Here is a 21883-nt window from a genome sequence, read left to right as displayed (position 1 = left end):
TTTTATATATTTCAATTATAAAACAAGTTTCATTTTATATGAATTAATAATTAAAATAAATAAAAAAACAAATTAACTTCCACTGCCATCTCGTCCAAATATAATGCGTAACATTTTTTTGGTAAACGCTATTTCTGATTTCGAAACTGGAAGCCATCACCAAGTAGACTGTTTCTATGTTACAGATTTTTTTTTTTCTTTTTTGTTATTGTCGAAGGAATAAAAGCTGAAATGAACATGGTGGTCAAATTTTTTTTTCTTCCCCAACCCCGACGACACGAATAATTAATCTGATATGGAACAACTGATAAAAAGGAAAATATATAGAATAAATTCCACAGCCAAATAACGTCGCAGCCCACAAGAGCCATGACAGTTACAGAACTGGAAGTCCAAGACTCGAGTTTCGCCCTCGTTTGGGCTCATCAGTAAGACACATCCGAACTCAGGATTCGAAACCCGAGCCTCTTGCATGCGAGGCAAGCACTCTACCAACTGAGCAAATCGTCCTGCACACAAGAATTTCTATTAACCAACACAGATCAAGCAAACCGCGCCGAAATCCGACTGTAAACTGAACCTACTTCATCTCAACAAGGGACGCGGTCATCCAACCAGCTAATAACCCCAAGCCGATGTCTCACAAGTAGGAGTTTTTAACTCGAAAGGACGAGTTGCTCAGTTGGTAGAGTGCTTGCCTTGCATGCAAGAGGCTCGGGTTTCGAATCCTGAGTTCGGATGTGTCTAACTGATGAGCCCAAACGAGGGCGAAACTCGAGTCTTGGACTTCCGGTTCTTTAACTGTCATGGCTCTTGTGGGCTGCGACGTTATTTGGCTGTGGAATTTATTATATACAATCTCTCACATTCTGAAAATCATATACACACACACACATATATATATATATATATATATATATATATATATATATATATATATACACACACACACACACGTTTATGGGGAAAATATGCTTATTCATTTTATTTCACCCTTTTTACCAATCCTTTAATTTATGAAGCTCGATGTAACTACAGAGCTTATACAAATATGCTGACAAAAAAAAAAGTCTATATTCCAAGATGATGTTGTCCATCTTAATGTTTATTTCTTTAAGCATGTTAAGATGTTCAATTCTTGACAGCACTTGTTTTGTAGTGCAGAATCAATCATATAATTATGTTAATTTTTTTTTTATATTTTCTGCCCTTAACTCATCAGAAGAAAAGGAACTCGTCAACTTTAAAAGAAAAGAAAAGGGAATATTGGCATGATTACATAGATCCGAGAGAAAATCAGAAGAGTAGTTGCAATTGTGTTTTGTGATATGTACATAATTATATGAATGGTTCTGCACTACGAAACAGGAGCTATCAAGAACTGAACATTTTAACATGCTGAAAGAAATAAACGGCAAGATGGACAACATCTTGGAATATAGAGCCTTTGTTATTATATATATACATACACGCGAGTGCAAGTTTAGCCGCACTGAAAAGTTGTAATACAGCAAAACAGTGTCTATGGATGATTATATATATATATATATATATATATATATATATATGGTATTAGGAAATGTTGAAAATAAATTAGTATAGAGCTCGATCACAAATGCGAGATTATTTATTTAAAATACAGATTTATTTAAAAGCTGTTAGATATTTAAGAGTTGTACCATGATCTCAATGACATGGATAGACCTTTTACTATTTAAAAGGCTGTTAAAAATCCATTCAAATCATCAGAAACTCACCAAATGGAAACAAAAAGAATTTTTCTAAGATTCTTTAATTTGTTTTCATCTTACGAGTCAATGATTTGTATGGATTCTTAACGGCCTATTAAATGGTAAAAGAATCAATCCATGTCAATAAAACCATGGTACGGCTGTAACAGTTTTTAAATAGATATGTACATATATTTGTTTGGGTAAAAAAAGTAATGAAAAAGGGGCTACAAGTGCGAAAAGGGAGAGGATGAGCACCAAAAGCTTATTGCATGTACACTTCAGAGTCCATATCAAAATATTAGATAAGCAAATATATGAAACGAGGATATCTGGTATCGCACCGACTGAGGGCAAAACGAGAGAATGGCAGATAAGATGGTTTGGACTAGTGCTGAGTGCCAACAGCGATACCATTGCAAAACTTGCTTTTGCATTAGAAGTTGCTGGGAAGCGACCGAGTGGAAGGCCAATAAGGAGATGGGCAGACATCCTGCACAAATATCTTTATACAAAAAAAATAAATAAAATAAAATAGCAGGAGGCTTTTATCCAAACCAACAAGCCTGTGATAATGTCAAGATGAGAAAAACACTGCCATAGCTCAGGATTAACGCCCAAGACAAAGAGAAAATATCTAAGGTTGAGATATGTATGCAATGAGAAGGAAAAGCGAATATGTAAGAAAAGAAATAAACTATTGAAAACAAACAAGGATTAAGGAGGAGAGTGGATGTTAAAAGGATAGAGGGAGTGGAGAGGGATGGGGAAGGAAGGAAGGAAGGTTGGGAGTCGAGGTATAAAAAAAGAGGAAAAAACGGGGTATGGGGGATGTAGGGGGGGGGTATGACCACCAATAGTGCCCCCCCCCCCAAAAAAAAAAGCCAATTAGTCTCCATCGCCTTCAGGGGGCAGCTGCACCCCTGGATATGGTTCTGACGGCGAGGGTTGTGGAGGGATCACATTAATGCTACCATCCTGCCCACACTGATGCCGAATGATGACGTCCCTGGCAACTACGATACCACCCATGCCACCACCAACACCAGCTCCAGCGTTGCCACCACCAACACCCCCCGCCCCTCCATCACCGCCACCAATAACAGCAACACTGACGGTACCGCCGGCACCTCCTCCCCCACCACTGCCAGCACCGGCGGATGCAACACCTGCGGCGGAGTTGGATTGGTCAGGATTCGGAGAATCTGAAGCCGCCGCAGCTAGATTCGTGATGGACTTGCTTTTGACGCACTGGAAATCAACATGACGACTCTTCGCTTCCTCCTTCTCCCAGGACATGCGCAGGAATGGACGTTGGACGTAATTGTAGATCACTGTCAAGAAAAGAAATAAGTTGATAAAAATTAACGTGAAAAGAAAGAAAATGTTAAAATGTTGGGGATTTTCCTAACAGCACATGACAGAAAAATATGGAAAATAAACAACAAATGTTATGCCATATAAAAATAAACAAATGTTATGCCATATCTCTATATAAATAAAATGAACTCATTTTTTCCGTCTGATTTTGACATTAATAGGATTAAAAATCAAGATATTTCATGCAAATATAATATGCACAAACGGCAGAACAATATCTGAGGTGTGTTATAGGCTTATTAGTTCTCAAATTCCTCGATAATCTTAGATTTCTATACTTTTTCTGCTGAGAAGTCACGGCCAAAATCGGTTAGGATCAATGGAAGTGGTAAAATATTTTCTCTCTTATAAATTCCTCCTCCCCCTGCCACCACTTAACACCGTTTGGGGATCATTCACAAGGAACAGTTGAGAAGAGAACACCGGTTTGGCTTCGTAGTTCTTTCATGTGAAGTTATTTAAAATCACTAAACTAAGCTGCAGTGCTCTGTGGCGTAGTGGTTAGCGTGCTGGACAATTCACATTATATTTTCACGTTCGCGCCGACCTACCGTAGTCGGTTTTTTTTTTGCTTTTTTTTTTCTTCCTAAACAACTGGAATGGACTTTTCTTGGTGGCCGAACTGTTAACGTTGCAGATGTTTTTTTTTTTTGTTTTTTTTCACACTTTATTTTCCTACTTTTACTCATGACTCCAGGTTTGATCCTTCCTACTTACCTACCATAACATTTTTTAAAACTCCCCCCCCCCCATCCCGGAAACAAACACTCGGGCAACGCTGGGTACCCCCGCTAGTATAAAAATAAAAAACTGGAAAAATGAGCAAAAGGTTAGTGCATTTATTGAAATAATTGTACTCTTAAAAACACTTAAAGCATTTGTACTTATGATTTTGATAAGTTATATAATGTATATCGATAATGTGGTCACACGAGCTGCTCGGGACATCCTATCCTGCCTTGATATGGTTCAAAACCTCGTAGGTGATGCCCTTTTCTCTTCCCTGTAACCTCTTTCCCACAGAAGAGACGTTGTGAGCCTGTCTCTGCTCTATCGTTATTTTCATGGCAATGGCTCAACTGAACTTGAATCTATGGTCCCCCTTTTGCTTAACTTTCACAAAAAACACCCAGCTACAACCACAATCAACAATTTCTCCATTCTTTACATGCACCTAAACCAAGTCCCTAAAATTAGCAAATTCTACACAATTTCCACCCTTACAAAGTGATCACCATATACTCAATAACCCACATACTCGAGTGGCCTTTGGGCCTTGATAAGTGGTGACACCTCTGTATGTGTGTGCATATATAAATATATATATATATATGTATGTATAAAGATTTTTATGGGTACATAATTTTACAAAACTTTTGAATAACACCAAACGTAGTGCCATAATTAATTGCTGAGGGTTTAGTTTTTTTGTTTGTTTGTTTCTTTTTCTTTCCATAGTTTAAACATAAACCATTAAAAAGAAACTTTCAAAAAAATAGGCCAAAATTCACTTCTAAAGTATATTTGTCCTAAGCACAAATTAGATAAAAGGGATAAAGGGTTGGGCAGAAAAAAAAAAAAAACCCTATCGAGATGTCTTTCAGCCAACCCTTTTCAAAATTATCGTTAGCAACGGGGGAGAAAACATTGTTTAAAAACGTGGTACAAAGACCATAAATTAATAATAATTTTCTATTCCCTATACAATTTCCTTTTCTTTTTTTTTTTTACTCTCGCTATTAATTTATGCTCTTTTGACCAAGTTTTCAAACAATGTTTTCTCCCTTGTTGCCAACGTTAATCTTGAAAAGGGTTGGCTGAAAGACGTCTCGACAGGGTTTTTTCTGTCTCACCCCTTATTTATCCCTTTTATCTAATTTGTGCTTCTTAAACATACAATTAGAGCTAAGGAAAAATATACTTTAGAAGTGTATTTTGGTTTTCTTTTTTATGGTTTATGTTTAAACTACAAAAAAATAAACCCTCAGCAATTAATTATGGCACTACATTCGGTGTTATTCAAAAGTGAGATATATATATATATATATATATATATATATAAAAAAGTCAGTGTGTGGGAGTTCCTTCCTCATAGGTTCCGAAATGGCTGAGCCCATCTTCTGCAAATTTCACACAAAGTTAATTTATGTTTGGCAGTATTCTTAGATATGTTTCGTCCATTAATTCATCTGATAAGTATTGAAAATCAAAAAATCCGATCTTAAAAATAGCTTTCTCTTATAAATACAGAATAATTTTTACAGGGGAATATTTTGCGTTACACTGGCAAGAGAGATAAAATTCCAGCAAATCATTTCTTTATTTAAAAAAAAAAAAAAAAAGATTTATTATAATCTGGAGATATAGCTAAGTGGTAGAGCATTCGACTACAAATCAAATGATGCCATGTTCAAGCCCGGGTATACCTCACACATTTTATATTTTTCCCATTAATGTGTTCAATTTATGATAAAAGAAGAGATACCATTTAAAATTGCAGCAAATCATTTCTTCACTTACATATTTTAAAACTAAACATTAATCAGAAGTGACTTTTCCAGGGCATTCATTATGAAGCCCAAAAATCAGTTCATGTGATATTGTAAACAGATAGAATTTGATGAACAATATTTTTATTTATTTTTTTTTTTTGCGAATTAATTCACCTGTCAAATTATTCCTCATAATTTATAATAATCAATAGAGGATTGATTCTATAATAATACATACGCAATCTGCATAAATTAAAATATCATGGTTAAGCGTATTGTACGACTGGGCAATGCCGGGCTGCCAGCTAGTGCATGCATCTATATATATTAATAATTCCAATATTTTTCCCAATTCCGATACAATTACTGATTCCGTACTAAATACCCGATTCCAATTCTTTAGAAATCTCTATTTAACTATAAGATTGTTATTTTCTCCCATTTTCATAAAAATACATGTTAAATATGCAAATAGTTTCCTAAACTTCAAAATACATTTGTGGAGCGTGATCTATCGATTTTAGCTTTACTGGTAATTTAAAATCAATAAATATCATTTTATCCTTATTAGCAGTAATGGAAGATTTTACTTTAAACAATATCAAATAAAAAAAAAAGACAATTAAAAAGAATCGTTTTGACACGGGGAAAATAGGAGTCAATTTTCCGATTCCGAGACCCCCAAATCTTCCGATTAATCGTTCCAACATTAATATATATATATATATATATATATATATATATATAATACCACATGACTGAGAAATATGCACGTATAAAAACGAATGTTACACCTGTATATAAGTAAATAATATCTAAGGTTAGTGCATTTATTGAAATAGTAGTACTGTAAAACTTAAACTATTTATATTGATGATTTTGAATAATGGATGGAGATATAAAGATATATATATATATATATATATATATATATATATATATATATTATATACTGTGAAGGCAAAATTAAGACTTCAAACAATGTGTTTTACGTTTTTACGTCACAATTGTTTCCATGTCCAGTTGAACAATTTCAAACATTATATTGTTTGAAAATTTTCAAAAACCAGCATTTCTTCAGACTTTATGAATAAAAATACTTTTGACAATAGAGCATTTTTAAAGAGGAAGAAAAAAAGAAAAATGAAAAGTTCCCTTAACGAGAAAAGCATGCGAGTAACATTTACCTTAGTGGTAGCTACGGGGAAAGCCCATTTAAATATTAATATATCGCCTAATTTTCATATCCTTATTTAAGAACAGAGTCATGAGAAGTTTTCACAAGAAACCCTAAGCAATTCAAAAAATTTTTTTAATATATCCCATTCGCTGAGTTCCTAAATTAGCTCTTGCTGTTTCATTTCCCATAAATTAATTTTTTTATAAAAAGAATTTTTTAATTTTTATTTCTTTATTTATATAGATTATATGAATGCTCAATTATGAAATATGATAATTTTGCAGCTTACTCCTTAAGTCAACTCTTTTTGGCTTAAAACTCATTGGTATATGAAAATTTACTGAATTACACGAACCCAGTATATTACATACAAATCATATATATATATATATATAACAGGTAGCATACAATGGCAGGCTGTAAAAAATATTTTTCAAATAAAAAAAAAAAAAAAAAAAAAAAAAAAAATCAATTGTGAATGTATCAGACTGTTGGTCAAGGGACCATCTGTAGGCTGATGTAACTTTTATAATTTTGGCTTTTAAGGTATATTTAGCACTGATGAATGCCCTACTGATATAAGAATAAAAAAAAAAAATCAAATGTAGAGAACTATATATCAAAATATCAGTAAATGACTGAAACGATTGTATGCTTGTATAGTAAATAAAACTGAACCTTATTTTGAGATGAGCATCAAAATTAGTATGTGTTCCCAATGAAATAATATATCATTTGTAAGTATTTATAGCTCTAGTATTGCACTATTGAGCTATCTAAATGAACTCTGTTATTAATATCTATATTTGAATACAAAATTCAAATTTTTTTTTACATTAGTATAATTATATATATATATATATATATATATATATATAAAAATAAATAAATAAATGGTAGTATCGATTGGTTTCATAGATGTCAATCCAAGGAAGACATATATATATATTAGATATAGATAGATAGTGAGGAAGCAGGGCTTTGGAAATCCTTTTACCTGAATACGATGCCCAGCATGTTAAAAATATACCTTTTGTTGTAAAAATCTAATGGATAAACATCTGAAGAAGTTGGTGAGCACTGGATATTTTTATGGAAACATAAATCGTAAAATTGCCAACTCATCAATGAAACAGCTGTAATGGAAAAAATCTAGGAAATAAACGAAGGTTATAAAAAAGAAAATGTGAGTCTTTGAATTTTCAACAAAGTTTTGCACTATATATATATATATATTATTTTGATTTTCATGCTTTTTTTTAGCACTGAGAGTGCTTTCATTTATATAAGAATAATAAAAATTATAAATATCAGTAAAGTATTGAATTTAACCACGTTTGGAATCCATTAAATACAAATTTAGATGGGAAAGTAAGAAAAAAGAAAAATAAAAGGTGTCTTTCTTTTGTTTTTTAACCCTTCCACAAAATATACACCGATCCCAAGGTAGATAATCCCTCTGCCCTTTTTAGAGTTTTCTCCCTTGCACTGTATTTTCTAGAAAACTGGAAAACACACGTAACATGTCTATCCACGGTTTTGTAGAAATTTTTTAAAAAAGAAAAGAAAAAAGATATATATATAAGGGGATCAAAGAAATATATAAGGATTCTTTGAATGGAGACTTTTCGTTGTAATAATATCGACAAAGAGTGGAGAAAAGTGCAAACAAAGGGACGAAAAGGAGTGAATTACTAGGTTCAAACCCTCTTATCAAGGGACGAAAAAAAATGTTGAAACCTCACCTTCAGGTCTACCACGGGCCCGTTTTTTTACTTTTTCTTTGTAAGTGGGATAACCTGAAATACAAAAAAAGCAGAATTCAACTCAATGAATAGATATAAATGACGGAAGGGGTAAGGAAATTCTCGAAACTATGCAGGCCAACATAATTAGTGTGTGTGTATATATAAGGACATTTATAGAAGGCAATACAATGCAGAAGTTTAACTGATTGACACAAACTGAAATGAATTAAGATGCAACATGCATATTAGGGCTATTGTAAACATTCAAAATTGCTCAAGTATGCACATTTGAAAGTCAAACATGTCTGACGAAGGAAAAATTTCCGAAATATAACAATACAGCTGTAGTTCCATGCTAATGTAAATATAAAATATTTTTTTTTTTTTTTTTTTTTTTAAATAAAATACACATCAGGTACGTTTGAAAGCCAAATCACAATGCAATATTATGAAAATAAACAAATATTTTACTTGTTTGAAATTTATAATTTTAATATATTTCGGATTCAAACTCCATCCTCAGTATTTTGTACATTTTTTTTTCTTCTTTCTTGCCATGTTGTAAAGTTGGGGAAAGAAAATAATATATTAAACAAGTTCCTGATAAACCACCCCCTTAAGTAAGACACTTTAACAGATCTCCATTACTAACGATTACTACGGTATTGTTCCATTGATTACTGTACATGCAATAACCCTTATCCCCGAATGGCCTCCGGGCCTTGATAAGTGGTGGCCTCCATGTAAAAAAAAAAAATATATATATATATATATATATATATATATTTTTTTTTTTTTTGTTTTTTTTTTTTAAATAAAACTACTTAATCATAGTACATGATTTTTGGTTTACAATATTTTCTTTTCATCACAGGTACGTACACCATAAAGATTTTTCTTCATTAGTATTTTTTTTTATGGGGGTAGGGAAGTTATGGACGTGCACAAACACAAAAAAAAAATTTTTTAAATTTAAAAAAAAAAAAAAAAAAAATCAGCCAAATGATAAATACAATGTAAAACTCTAGTGATTCAACAGAAAAAGATTTTCTTTTAATAATAAAAATTGCTTTTTCTGAATTAAAAAAAAAATAAATAAATAAAATAAAAAGAAAGAAAAAGAATCGAAACCTTATTAAGATATATCGAACAGGAATTTTGCTTAAAATAGAGTTACTTCCCTTAGATTCAAAGAGAGTTATCTACCAATGAAGTGAGGTTGGCTATTACAGTCAGGATAATAAAGTGCCTAGCAAAAACTAACATCACTATTTTACATCCAACAGCTTCTAAGTTATCATCCAACCTATAAATCTGTTTGAGAAAATTTGATAATGTTCATACTTGGTTCATTAATCTGTTTTATTTTTTTGTTGTTAACAGCAATTATTGTCAGACATAAAAAACAAAAAAACAGAACAACATTTATGGCCTCAGAGAGAAAATGGATACCTGCAATAGTAACTGCATGTAATTGTGAAGTAAGGATTGCCTAATCTCCAACCACACCTCTCCTGAATAAACACCGCTTCATTCCAGTAGCAAAGAGAGTTCCAAGGTGACTGGAATTAATTTGGAGATAAGTGGAAAGTACATACAGCACCTGGTATTCCGAAATGGTCACCCATTGCCCAACATTGACCAGGCCCAACATTGCTTAACTTTAGTGAAATAACAGAAACAGTGTACCAACATGATTATACTGTATATAGATTTTTTAGTGCACTTGAACAAAAGTGGACTAGGGGAAATGCTGTTAGTGATTGCACAACCTTTCTTTCATAAACAGGGCATTTTGTTCAGAAAGTATCCAGCCTGTCGTCTGTTATATAAATTTTGTATGAACCTTTTTAATGATAAAGTGCAGCAAACTAAGTATTATGGTATCTGTTCCATGAACAGTAAGAGATTAATAGGGAATAGTCACAACAATACCTAATTTGCTGCAGAAGTTTTCTCGGAAATTACTTAGCCGATCTGGGCCTTTCTTATGATGAGGTGCAGCAAACTAGGTTTTATGGTATTCGATGCATAATTAAGAATTAACAATAATGAAAAATGAGCATAATTCAACCATCGATTTAGCATAAAGCACTCTAAGTCAATGGGCCATAACTTTTGCCAGTTTTTAATGCACAAAAAAGTTTAATACTTTTTTTATAATATAATAAAGCTGGCTAGCCGTGCTATTTAGAAATGTACAAAAAGAAAATTGACTGAACTTTCATTTCAACTAACCAATTTATATACTAGTGGGTTTACTCAACAATGCATTGGTATTATTTTTGTTATACATCAAAGCTGGCTAACCCTGCTATCTATTAGAATAAATGTGTATTCCTGTCTGTTCACAATATATACAAAAGGTACACGGTTTTACAAATTAATTTTCATACTGAAAATGAACTTGCATGAATTTTAGCACGATTTCCATACACACAATTTATTCAAAAGACATTTACATTCAATAATTAACCTCATTTACATATTATATGAAAGAAAATCTATTTAGTTTGATTTTATTGTTTGTTCTAATGAAATCGCTTTGTTATATTTAGAAAAATCATTTTAAAATTATTTTTCATTTATATTCAATTATTAATAGCTGACAAAAGTTGTGTTTAAAATCAGAAGTAATCTTAAGATTTTTTTTTTTTTTTTTTTTTTTTTTTTTTTACATGGGGGTCACCACTTATCAAGGCCCAGAAGCCACTCGGGGATAAGGGTTATTGTGTGTACACTAGTCAGTGGGATAGTATCGTAGATTTGATAAAGTGTCATTACTTAAGGGGGCGGTTCATTAGGAATTTGTTTGTGTTGGACTTGAAGACATCCAAGTTGAATTCGGGGAGGAAACAGGCAAGCGGCAGAGAGTTCCACAGCCGTGCAGTTCTGAGAAAGAAGCTTTGTTCATGGAATCTACGTTTTGATTTAGGCACGGATAAAGAGTGGGGAAAATTATTGACAGCGGTTTCAGCTAGTCGGGTGTTTTTTGTGAAAGATTGGCGGAGGGGGGGGGGGGCAGAGAATGGAGCTCAGACGAGCACCTGCCATGGAAATAACGATAAAACAGAGACAGGCTCACAACGTCTCTTCTGTGGGAGAGAGGTTGCAGGGAAGAGAAAAGGATACCCCCACCACGAAGTCTATTTAAAAGTTACTTTGCGTTTGATTTTTAGAAACCAAGATGGGATGTGTTTTATACTTCACTAAATCCAACATGGTCAGTTTTTGTAACAAGTTAGGATATTCAGTTTATCTTAAATAGTATGCAACTAATTCCTCCGCCTGGCAATATGTTTTGACTGAGCAATGCCGGGTATGTGCAGCTATTTTATAAATAAAAAAAGAAGGTACAAAAAAAAAAAAAATAAAAATAAAAAAAAAATTTTCTTTTAAAAATACCTTCAATTCCTAAGCGAATTTTCTTCAGGCCTCTTTCTTTGAGCACCTGCTTGGCAACATCTCGATTTTCGATATATCGGAAAAACCGATACAACGGAGTACTGTGTACAACTGGAACAGAGAGAGAGTTAGGGTTAGGGTTAGGGTTTTTTTAAAATTAATGATGACATTAATTTTAAAAAAATAAAAATTTTATAGTTTGGAATGTTTTATGTAATTTATGAGAAAAAAAAAAACATTAAAAATATATAAATGTTTAAAGCCGTCTATGAGTCCACCTTACTTTGTGAATATTCTTCTCCCATTTGCGGTGGATATTCTTCATCCCAATCGACAACATCTTCGTCTGTCAGGACTACAATATGACATTCTCGATCACCTCGCTGAAATTAAATCAAATAGAAAATTACAGATAACAGTCTGAAAGTTATAAAAAAAAAAAATAAAAAATACATGATATATGTATCCATTATTACACAAAAATCACATTCCAAAAATCACATTCCAAAAATCACATTCCAAAAATCAAGTGAATTGATCCATTTTTTTTTTTTTCTTTTTTAAAGAAAATCCAATTTTATGAATAACTCAGGAAGGACAGTCTCGCCTGCCATTTTGAAAATAATCCCAAGAAACAAAGCGAGATGTTTCAGCAATACTTCATACTTACGAGAAGCATGTTGTAATGCCTACAAATTCCTATTAATCATTTAAAAATAATGTAACTTTTTGAATATGATATTTTTGTTTTATCACAGATATGTACATCATACAGGATTTTATTTTTGGGTGCTTCTATATTGAACGAATGAATTTAAATATTGGATTTCAAGTAAAACAAACGGTATCCACATAATTGTCTGGATGCAAATAGTCACATATCAAAAGATTTTGAAAAACGATAAGGTACAAAAATAATTTATGAAATGAAGAGAATTCACTATATTACGTTTACTAAAATAAAGAGATAAGTTGGCAGGGGAGATAATTAAGTTATGTTGCTTACGTCATGTGACAAATGGAATTCAAAATGGCGGACAAATTTTGTTCCCCATATAAACTTAATCGAAAATTGTTTTTCATTATTTTTCTACTTTATCGTTTTCTATGATTTTTGGATACGTTACTATTTGCGACATGACAATTGCATAAATACTATTTTGTAATGTGACCCTTTGGCTGTGATCATAGCATAGTATCTGTTAACTGTGGTAGGCAGGGCCAAAACATTTATTATTGATTCGAGCGACGGCGGGGTCACTGGATTGATGATTTTTGGTTTGCGTAAACAGATAACTAGATTGAAGTTACATCATCTGTTGGTCTGAGACATGTGATGAGATGTAGATTTGGGGAGATTCTAATCAGTTGAACATCAGAGAGAACAGACCATTCAAGGGGGTGTTGGTCTCTCCATGACACAGGGAGCAGCGTTTTCTCAGGCAGCTAAGATGTAAAGATGTAATCTCTGAAGATGCCGTCTGGAATCATGAAATTAGATGTTCGTATATAACCCAGTTATGTGTTGTGTTATTTACAGCTGTTAAAAATAACTGTTGGTCTACAGCTGTTTCGATATGTCCACGTCAATCGTTTCCTGTTAGAACTGTTGCAGAAATGTTAAAATATACACACTAGACGATCAACTAAATGATACGACATATATACATACACGCATTTACACGTACATAAATATACAGATAAAATATAAACCCCACTATTCAACATGTACGTTGTTAATGGAACATATTCATATACACACACACACAATGTAACAATTTGTTTTACTTTAAATTTAATCTTTCGTTTTTTAATTTTGTTCCTTCCATATAGGAGTACCTATGTTTTTTGATACAAGATCTGAAAATACAAGATACCTTCAATAAGTTTCCAGACATTTTTCATATGGACACTTATTGATAGTACACACATGAAACTCTAGTCCCCTTCTAAGTAATCTCCTCCAGCTGCAATGCACTTGTACCGCTCCAACAACTTCTGGAAGACCCCATGGAAGTCCTCTTGCATGAACGTGTTAATGAAGCTCGTCACAACCTTTTTCATCTTCTCGGTTGTCTCAAAACGACAGCCTCGAAGGTTTTCCTTGAGTTGAAAGAATAACCAAAAGTCACGGAACAAGATCTGGACTATAGGAAGGATGAGGAACCGTCTTGGTCAAATAGTTTGGGACAAGGATGGAGTTGTGGATTGCACCCGTGGGACAAATTTTGTGCAAATCTTCCACATCTTCTTTGCAAATAATTGTGTTTACAGCCCCTACACCGACGTGAAACTGTGCTCTTATTATCTCTACAAACACACGACGGTCCTTATTCATGAAATTCTTTATTTGGCCAATCAACTCTGTTGTTCTGCCTTCCTTACTCCTCCCACACCCGTCATCAACTTTCAGACTCCCTGCCTTCCTTGAATCTCCTATGCCACTCAAAAACTGATGCTAGATTCATGCAAGATGGTCCAAAAGCAGTCTGAAGCATTCCATACGTTTCTATGCCATTTTTTCAAGTTTAAAAACAGAATTTTATTGCATATCGTTCTTGTAAATTGTGTCCTCTTTATGTCCATATTGCGTTTTTGAAATTTACCAGCTGTAACAATCAGGCTTTAGTAGGGTGTATTTGAATTCCTGCTGTAGCTGTTCATTTGAACCTGAAATCATAAAAATCGGTCAGTCATTTCATAAGATGTATAGCAATAACATACTGAATTTTCAAGAGTCTACGACAGTTTTAAATGCCTGTACAAAAAAAGTCTTTAAACTTATTTAAGGCATCTTGTATACTTGGTAAAAAAAAAAAAATTTTAAACAAAAACTTGTATTTTAAAACTAACCTTTGCACAGGCCACCATTTGCGGCAGAATCAGAGTTTCTAAAAACTCATCAAATTGTTGTCGAGCACCTTCGTTTGATAACTCATGAAGTAAACCACCTAAAAAGGTGGAAAGAATGAAACGTCAAAAACGTTATCAACATGATTAAAATAGATAGCAAGATCCACAGAAATTCCACGGAATGAAAAACATTTTAATTGGAATTCATTATTGAGATGAGTATTATTTATTAATTTATTTATTGTGGACTGTTATCCTCATCGTTTTAGTTGTTTCACGACGTTTCGGCCAACTATTCTTCTGGTCTTCGTCAGGTGGTAACCCCGACGGGATAGGAACTCCGAATCTCCTAACTGCATTCTCGGCAATTACTGCCTTCCATAGTTGTTGTTGTCTCACCAGGTTTTGGCCAAGTAAGCCTCTGGCCGGCTTTGGGTAGGATTGAAACCGCCATCTTCACACAATTCTCACCTGGAACCATAGAGATTCAACGTTTCTATCCACTGTGCCACGGACCCCGAAGGGTGATCAAGGTTAAATTTTTTTAGTCTTATAAATTCATGTTCATTTATTATGTGATCTTCCATGGTCGGGTTCGTATCAAATGGTATATATATTATTCAATTGAAATTCATTATTGAAACAACTAAAAAAGATGAGGATAATAGTTTGCAATAAATAAATTGAAAAACATTTAATCAGCAAGTGTTTTGATAAAGTTGATATTTTTTTGGATAACACAAAATATAAGTTTTTTGACCAGAAAAACCAATAACACTCAGTAAATATGAGTTTATTAAAATTTCTATATCTTTAAAAATAGTGTCTACTAGCATGGGTGTTTGGAGGTGTGAGTTGAGCAAAAAAAAAAAAAAAAAGGGCGGAAGGAGGCTCGAACCCATACTGTGAAAGAACGGGGAAAAAAAACGTGACGTCTTTGCTGTTACAACCACCGCAAAACCGAAAGTGACATAGGTTTAAATTAAGGCTAGAAAATCGAAAAGAGGGGATGACTTTCGAAAATATTGGTGAAAAAAGCGACCCCTTCCTGTAGAAAAGTGCACAGTTGAGGGTGAAGAAATTAATGTTTTTAGCCAATTTTACAGTATTTGTCGTTATGAAGGTCCGAGCTTCAAAACGATACTGATCTTGTGAAAATCCGTCGCCTCTGTAGAAAGTTTTAGGCAGACATGCAAACATGCATACATTTATATATTGGTAGCTCAAAGTTTCGACCCAAACCGATTAAAAAGCTTGCCCTATCTCTGAATACCCTTTATGTAAAATTTCAAATGTTTAGTCCAGAAATTGTCTGAGTAATTTGGTAGAGACTGTAGAAGTCAAATTTTTTAAAACTTTGACCCCTATTATGACCCCTTAACATTTGTTGTTTTGGGCTTAAATCAAGTTAAGTTAAATCCATGTCAAAGGAACTTATATCTAAAATTTCAAGTGTTTAGACCCAAAATTAGTGGAGGAGTTTGGAAGAGTTCTCAAAGATCAAATCGTTGAACTTTGACCCCTTAACAGCCAAATTTCTGGCCAAAAAGAACTGACCCAAATGATATACATTAAGTACAAATAAATACTCAGAAAGTAATATTGTGCTACATAGTTCAATACGAATAATAAAATCACATTGTAAGAGATTATCTTTACTCCTTCATTCCAGCACCTCTTAGCAGATACATAAAAAAAAGAGAACATTCAAAGGAAACAGGACAAAAAAAAATAAATAAAGAACCTTTCACTGACTTCTTTCTTTGGTAAAGAGCCGCAGCACGTCGAAATTATCAAGTGTCTTTCTCACAGCATTACAACAATGATCATATATTTGAAAACAAATCTACATCAAAAGGAGGTCACTTTCATATTCTTGTCAAGAGTTGCCAGATTGGCTTTATTTCATTTTTTTTTAAAGCAGTTTGGCCTTCCAAAATTGGATACTTGTACAGTTTAATGAAGACATTAAAAAATGAAAATATCGAAAAAAGTTTAAATTGTATGTATTCGTTATGGAATGAAGTTCTCTGAAAAGAAATTTCACTTAATTTCATCAAATAGTTTTTTTTTTTTTTTTTTTACAGTGAAAAAACAATTTGTTATGATACCGAGCAAAAGGTTTGATTTTTAGGAAGAAAAGCTAGTATTAAAGTTGGGGAGGGAGTGCCGGCACTTTAAATTGAGTTATCTCCCCGTAGCATGTTCTAAAATCCAAACAAAAATTTAAAAAATTCAAAGATGTCCACCTTCAATGTGCTGTCATAAAAACGTGTTTTTCTGCTGAAAAAAAAAAAAAAAAAAAAAAAAAAAAAAACCCTACTCGATCAAATTAAGTGAAAATTTTTTTCAGAGATCTTCAGTTCAAAACGAATACGTACAATATAACCTTTTATGATATTTTCATTTTTTAATGTCTATTAAACTGTACCCAGTGCCCAAAATTGTATTAGGGCTTTTTTTTTTTTAAAGCAGAACACATTAAGCAAGGAACAAGTAGAATATTAGACATAAAAGTGGATTAATTGTAATAAAAAAACATTAGCACTAAAACAAATTTAATATATATGAAACTTTGTCGAATCTGGATCTGTAATAATCATAATTGTAGCTAAACAAATTAAAGAACCCCAGACTAAAACGCAGAATACTTACGAAGATTCTGGCATTTGACAGTATCGGAATCAAATGGAATGAGAAGGTAATCACACGCTTCACGTAGTTCCTGGACAGATATACTTGGCGGACAACGGACCATGCCGGTTCGGTAATAATCCTGGAATGCAAAAATAATTGAAATTTTTAAACCAGAGTCGAACACGCGTCACAATTTCCATCCTGCAATTCAATACAGAGCGTTTTGTCATGACCTCTGAACTCCTATCGCCTTACTCGTACTGGATCTATCTCCGTTCCTCGCTGATTATCTTGACATTCACTTAGACTCAAAATTCATTCGAATCGGCATCTCTACCTACTAGCATACGGTCCAATTATAAAACTACTTCTCAACTACGACTGGAGATAGGCGGTTAAATTTGACCATTTTCTGACTTTAAACCGGAGCTATCATACTGCTTTGACTTGACCTTTTGTCACACTATGAAATTAGTTAAAGAAACTCGTACAAACATTCTATTTAACATTACCCGATCATAAAATATATTTTAATTCATGCAGATTTCATATTTGAGCTAATACTCTTATTATTATGTTGTACCCAATATATAGTAGTGATTATTATATTCATACACATGCATATCGTCATCAGAGTTACGTACACAGAAGAGACGTTGCAAGTCTATCCTTGTTTTATTGTTATTTCCATGGCAGGTGCTTGTCTGAACTGCAATCTCTGGTCCCCCCCTCGCCAATCTTTCACGAAAAACACCCGTCTAGCTGAATCCACTGTGAAAAATTTCCTCCACTCTTTATCTGTGCCTAAATCAAAACGCGGATTTCATGAACAAAGCTTCTTTCTTAGAACTGCACGCCTGTGGAACTCTGTTCCGTCTGCCTGCTTCCCACCTGACTACAACTTGGATGTCTTCAAGTCCAACGTTAACAAATTCTTAATGAACTGCCCCCTTAAGTAAACACTTCATCAAATCTCCACACTAACGTACTGTACTTACAATAACCCTTATCCCTGAGTGGCTTCCGGGCCTTGATAAGTGGTGACCACCATGTAAAAAAAAAAAAAAACATATTCACATCATCATCCGAGTTACGTACATCTTCATATCTACAAACCTTAAAAAAATGAAAATCCTTAAATATATAAATGTACATTTGTGCATGCATACAACATGATTATGTTAGTAATGTATACAAATAACATCATTTACAAGGAGAGATAATCTTTTTGGGATACATGGAAATTAGTTGAGTCAGTCAGAGTTGAGAGAGGGACAGACGATCTTCAGATTGTGATGGTTTCAAGTAGAGGGAATCAGAAATAGTGATATTCAGAATGAGCGTTGCAACTTTCCAAAAGGGGTGAAAAAAAAAAAAAAAAAAAAAAAAAAAAAAAACACTCTGGAATAAAAATATTACCGAAAATAAAACCAGAGGCTCCGTTATTTCTTGGGGAGAATTTCCATTGCAGCTTCCCGTCAAACAAGACGAAAGATGAACCAAATATGTTCTCGATTGGTCAGATGTTGAAAGCCCAAATAAGCGTTACTTGTCCTTTGTGTTGTAAAGATTCTTGTCCGTCACGAAATGTAATTAAATGTACACATACTTTAGGTTAGACGATCACAATGGTGGATGGTTATTGACGAACGCATGTATATACACACACATCATATACATGACTATGACACGTATAACACTCTCATACAATCCAACCACTAGACAATACACAAATCCACACATATACGCGCACACACACACTACATAACAGTGTTGAAATCAAGCCCTGAATTAAAGAAAACAAGTGGAAAATCCCGAGTGTGCATTAAATGTAAATACAACAGAAGAAAGCTGAGGAAATACTCACTAAGATTGCTCGGAATACTGTAGAGGAGATGCCCTCAGCAACTTCATATTCTCCTCGTTCATTTGGCCGGGTAAAATTATTTTCGAGGGAAGAGGTAAACATTCTTGAGAAAGAAAAAAAAAACAACAGAATCAGTATTAATAAGCATTTACATTCAAGACAAGAATCCAAGACAATACCAAAACAAAACATGTTAATAATAAAAAAAAAAAAAAAAAAAATTAAAAAAAAAAAAAAAAAAATTAAAAAAAAAATAAAAAAAATTAAAAAAAAAAAAAAAAAATTAAAAAAAAAAAAAAAATTAAAAAAAAATTAACATTTGAAAGAAACAGTTAAAAAAAAAAAAAAAAAACAGTAAGGATGGTCCGACAAGAGATGCTGGACTAAAGGAGTAAATTAAAGATGTTGCACAAAATATTACTTTCTGAATACTATTTAGTACTTATTAATTTATCTCGTATTTAAAATACAATGGACACTATTTTCATAGAAAAGTTAAACATATTTCGTGCATATTACTGGTTTTCCTGCAACCCCCCCCCCCAAAAAAAACCCTCATTTTTTGCACTACCCAGAAAGATATTAGCTTTATCAAAACATTTGTTAATTAAATATTATTTCTCATTCCATGGAATTTCCACGAGTTCTGCTGGTAATCTATTTCTAATTTCGACACAACAATTACGTTGGTAACACGGCTTTTAACTGACATTAAATTTTTTGATTTTTGTTCTTATTCCAAAAAGGCATCAGGTATACATAACTACTGCATGTATTAATCAGTTTCATAATTAATTTAAACTATTTGGTCGACAGTGGTAGCAATGGCAGAAGATCTCTTAACTTAATCCATTCCTAATTCTTGCTATCACACCTATGCTTATTTTCATGGAATGTGCTCCAACAAACTTTATGCACTTGTTCTGCCTCAACAAAAATACTAACCCGACAAGTAGCAAAACCCAGTCCTTCACTACTCTAGTAGCTGCTTTCCTTGGTCTGCTTTGGAATTACTACTCGTTTCGACATTCACTATGGAGCAGTTAGGCCGGCTCCATTCAGAGAATCTGCCACATCCCGAACAAATGCTGACCAGGCCACCGCAACAGCAGATACAAATGTTAGTTAATCATAATTTCAGCAACGAACCCCATAGAGACGACGGCCTAGGATCAGCTCCATATCATGTTTCACTCTTCTGAACCAGATTTTCAGCTGACCTCCAAATTGTTTTTGATAACCGTGATGGAGAGGCTGGTTCGATGACTTTGTGGATGAAGAGCCAAGTACGTCCAATGATGGTGTAGTGTTGCCATATCTGGGCAGGAGCTGCTAGAAGCAGCTTATCCTGCCTTGACAGAATTCAAAATAGACTTTGTAGCTTAGTGGGGGATGCCCTTTTTTCCCTGCAACTTCTTTCCCACAGAAGAGACATTGCGAGCATGTTTCTGCTTTATTGTTATTTCCATGGTAAGTGCTTGTCTGAGCTCCAATCTATGGTCCCCCCTCCCTCACCAATCTTTCACGAAAAACACCCGTCTAGCTGAAACCACTATCAATAATTTTACCCACTCTTTATTTGTGCCTAAACCGAAACGTAGATTCCATGAACAAAGCTTCTTTCTCAGAACTGCACTTCCATTAGTCTGTTTCCCAGCTGATTACAATTTGGTTATCTTCAAGTCCAACTTAAACAAATTTTTGATGAACCGTCCCATTAAATAATTCCAATTTACCTATTACGTTCTACTAATAACGATTACTAAGAAATTATCCCATTGACTATTGTTCACTCGATAACCCTCATCCTCGAGTGGCCTCTGGGCCTAGTAAGTGGTGACCCCTTTGTAAAAAAAAAAAAAAAAGTGATGACGAAGAATATGACCAAACCAGCGAAAATCTCTTAACAGCATTTCAGATGAACTACTTCCAACAAACACAAATGATACGACGCAAACAATAATGATCGAACACTTTAAGGTTAAGTTAAAACATTCAGTACTCAACTTTAAGACGCTGGAAGTAGACTGTCATGAAATGAAATACAAAACCATATTTCAAAAAATTAATTTAGTTTAAACATTGCTATCATGAAACAAACAACAAAAAAACTTTAATTTTTTCATATTTCAAAAAATTAATTTAGTTTAAACATTGCTATCATGAAACAAACAACAAAAAAACTTTAATTTTTTCATATTTCAAAAAATTAATTTAGTTTAAACATTGCTATCATGAAACAAACAACAAAAAAACTTTAATTTTTTCATATTTCAAAAAATTAATTTAGTTTAAACATTGCTATCATGAAACAAACAACAAAAAAACTTTAATTTTTTCATATTTCAAAAAATTAATTTAGTTTAAACATTGCTATCATGAAACAAACAACAAAAAAAACTTTAATTTTTTCATATTTCAATAAATATTGTTTTAACACTTGTTATTGAGGAAAAAAAAAGAATTTTTATTATTTACATTTCTATAAATGGTGTCTTTCTGAAATATGTCTTTCACAAGTTTTATAGAATTTTGTCATAATTAATGTATGAAAGTTTTTTTTATTAACACTTCTCGTGTTATCAAAAACT

The 21883-nt window shown here is 33.1% G+C and overlaps 1 protein-coding gene across 1 annotated transcript in view; it reads right to left on the bottom strand.

The window, feature by feature from the left end:
- Positions 1-1924: 1924 nt before the first annotated feature.
- Positions 1925-21883, bottom strand: part of LOC145241562 (BTB/POZ domain-containing protein KCTD20-like) — a 47024-nt gene continuing 27065 nt past the window's right edge. Inside the window, exons 4-10 of the mRNA XM_080104633.1 lie at positions 19293-19395; positions 17444-17564; positions 14789-14886; positions 12219-12318; positions 11936-12046; positions 8528-8581; positions 1925-3064 (exon numbers count right to left, since the gene is read on the bottom strand). Coding sequence (XP_079960759.1) covers positions 2619-3064; positions 8528-8581; positions 11936-12046; positions 12219-12318; positions 14789-14886; positions 17444-17564; positions 19293-19395 — 1033 coding nt within the window. The 3' untranslated portion in view covers positions 1925-2618. The remainder of the gene's footprint in view (positions 3065-8527; positions 8582-11935; positions 12047-12218; positions 12319-14788; positions 14887-17443; positions 17565-19292; positions 19396-21883) is intronic.

The sequence above is a fragment of the Euprymna scolopes genome, chromosome 20 (assembly GCF_053919585.1).
Source record: "Euprymna scolopes isolate OS-2025 chromosome 20, ASM5391958v1, whole genome shotgun sequence".
NCBI lineage: Eukaryota > Metazoa > Mollusca > Cephalopoda > Sepiida > Sepiolidae > Euprymna > Euprymna scolopes.
The sequence above is the reverse complement of the archived record's forward strand: the minus strand, read 5'-3'. Positions and strand labels throughout refer to the sequence as shown.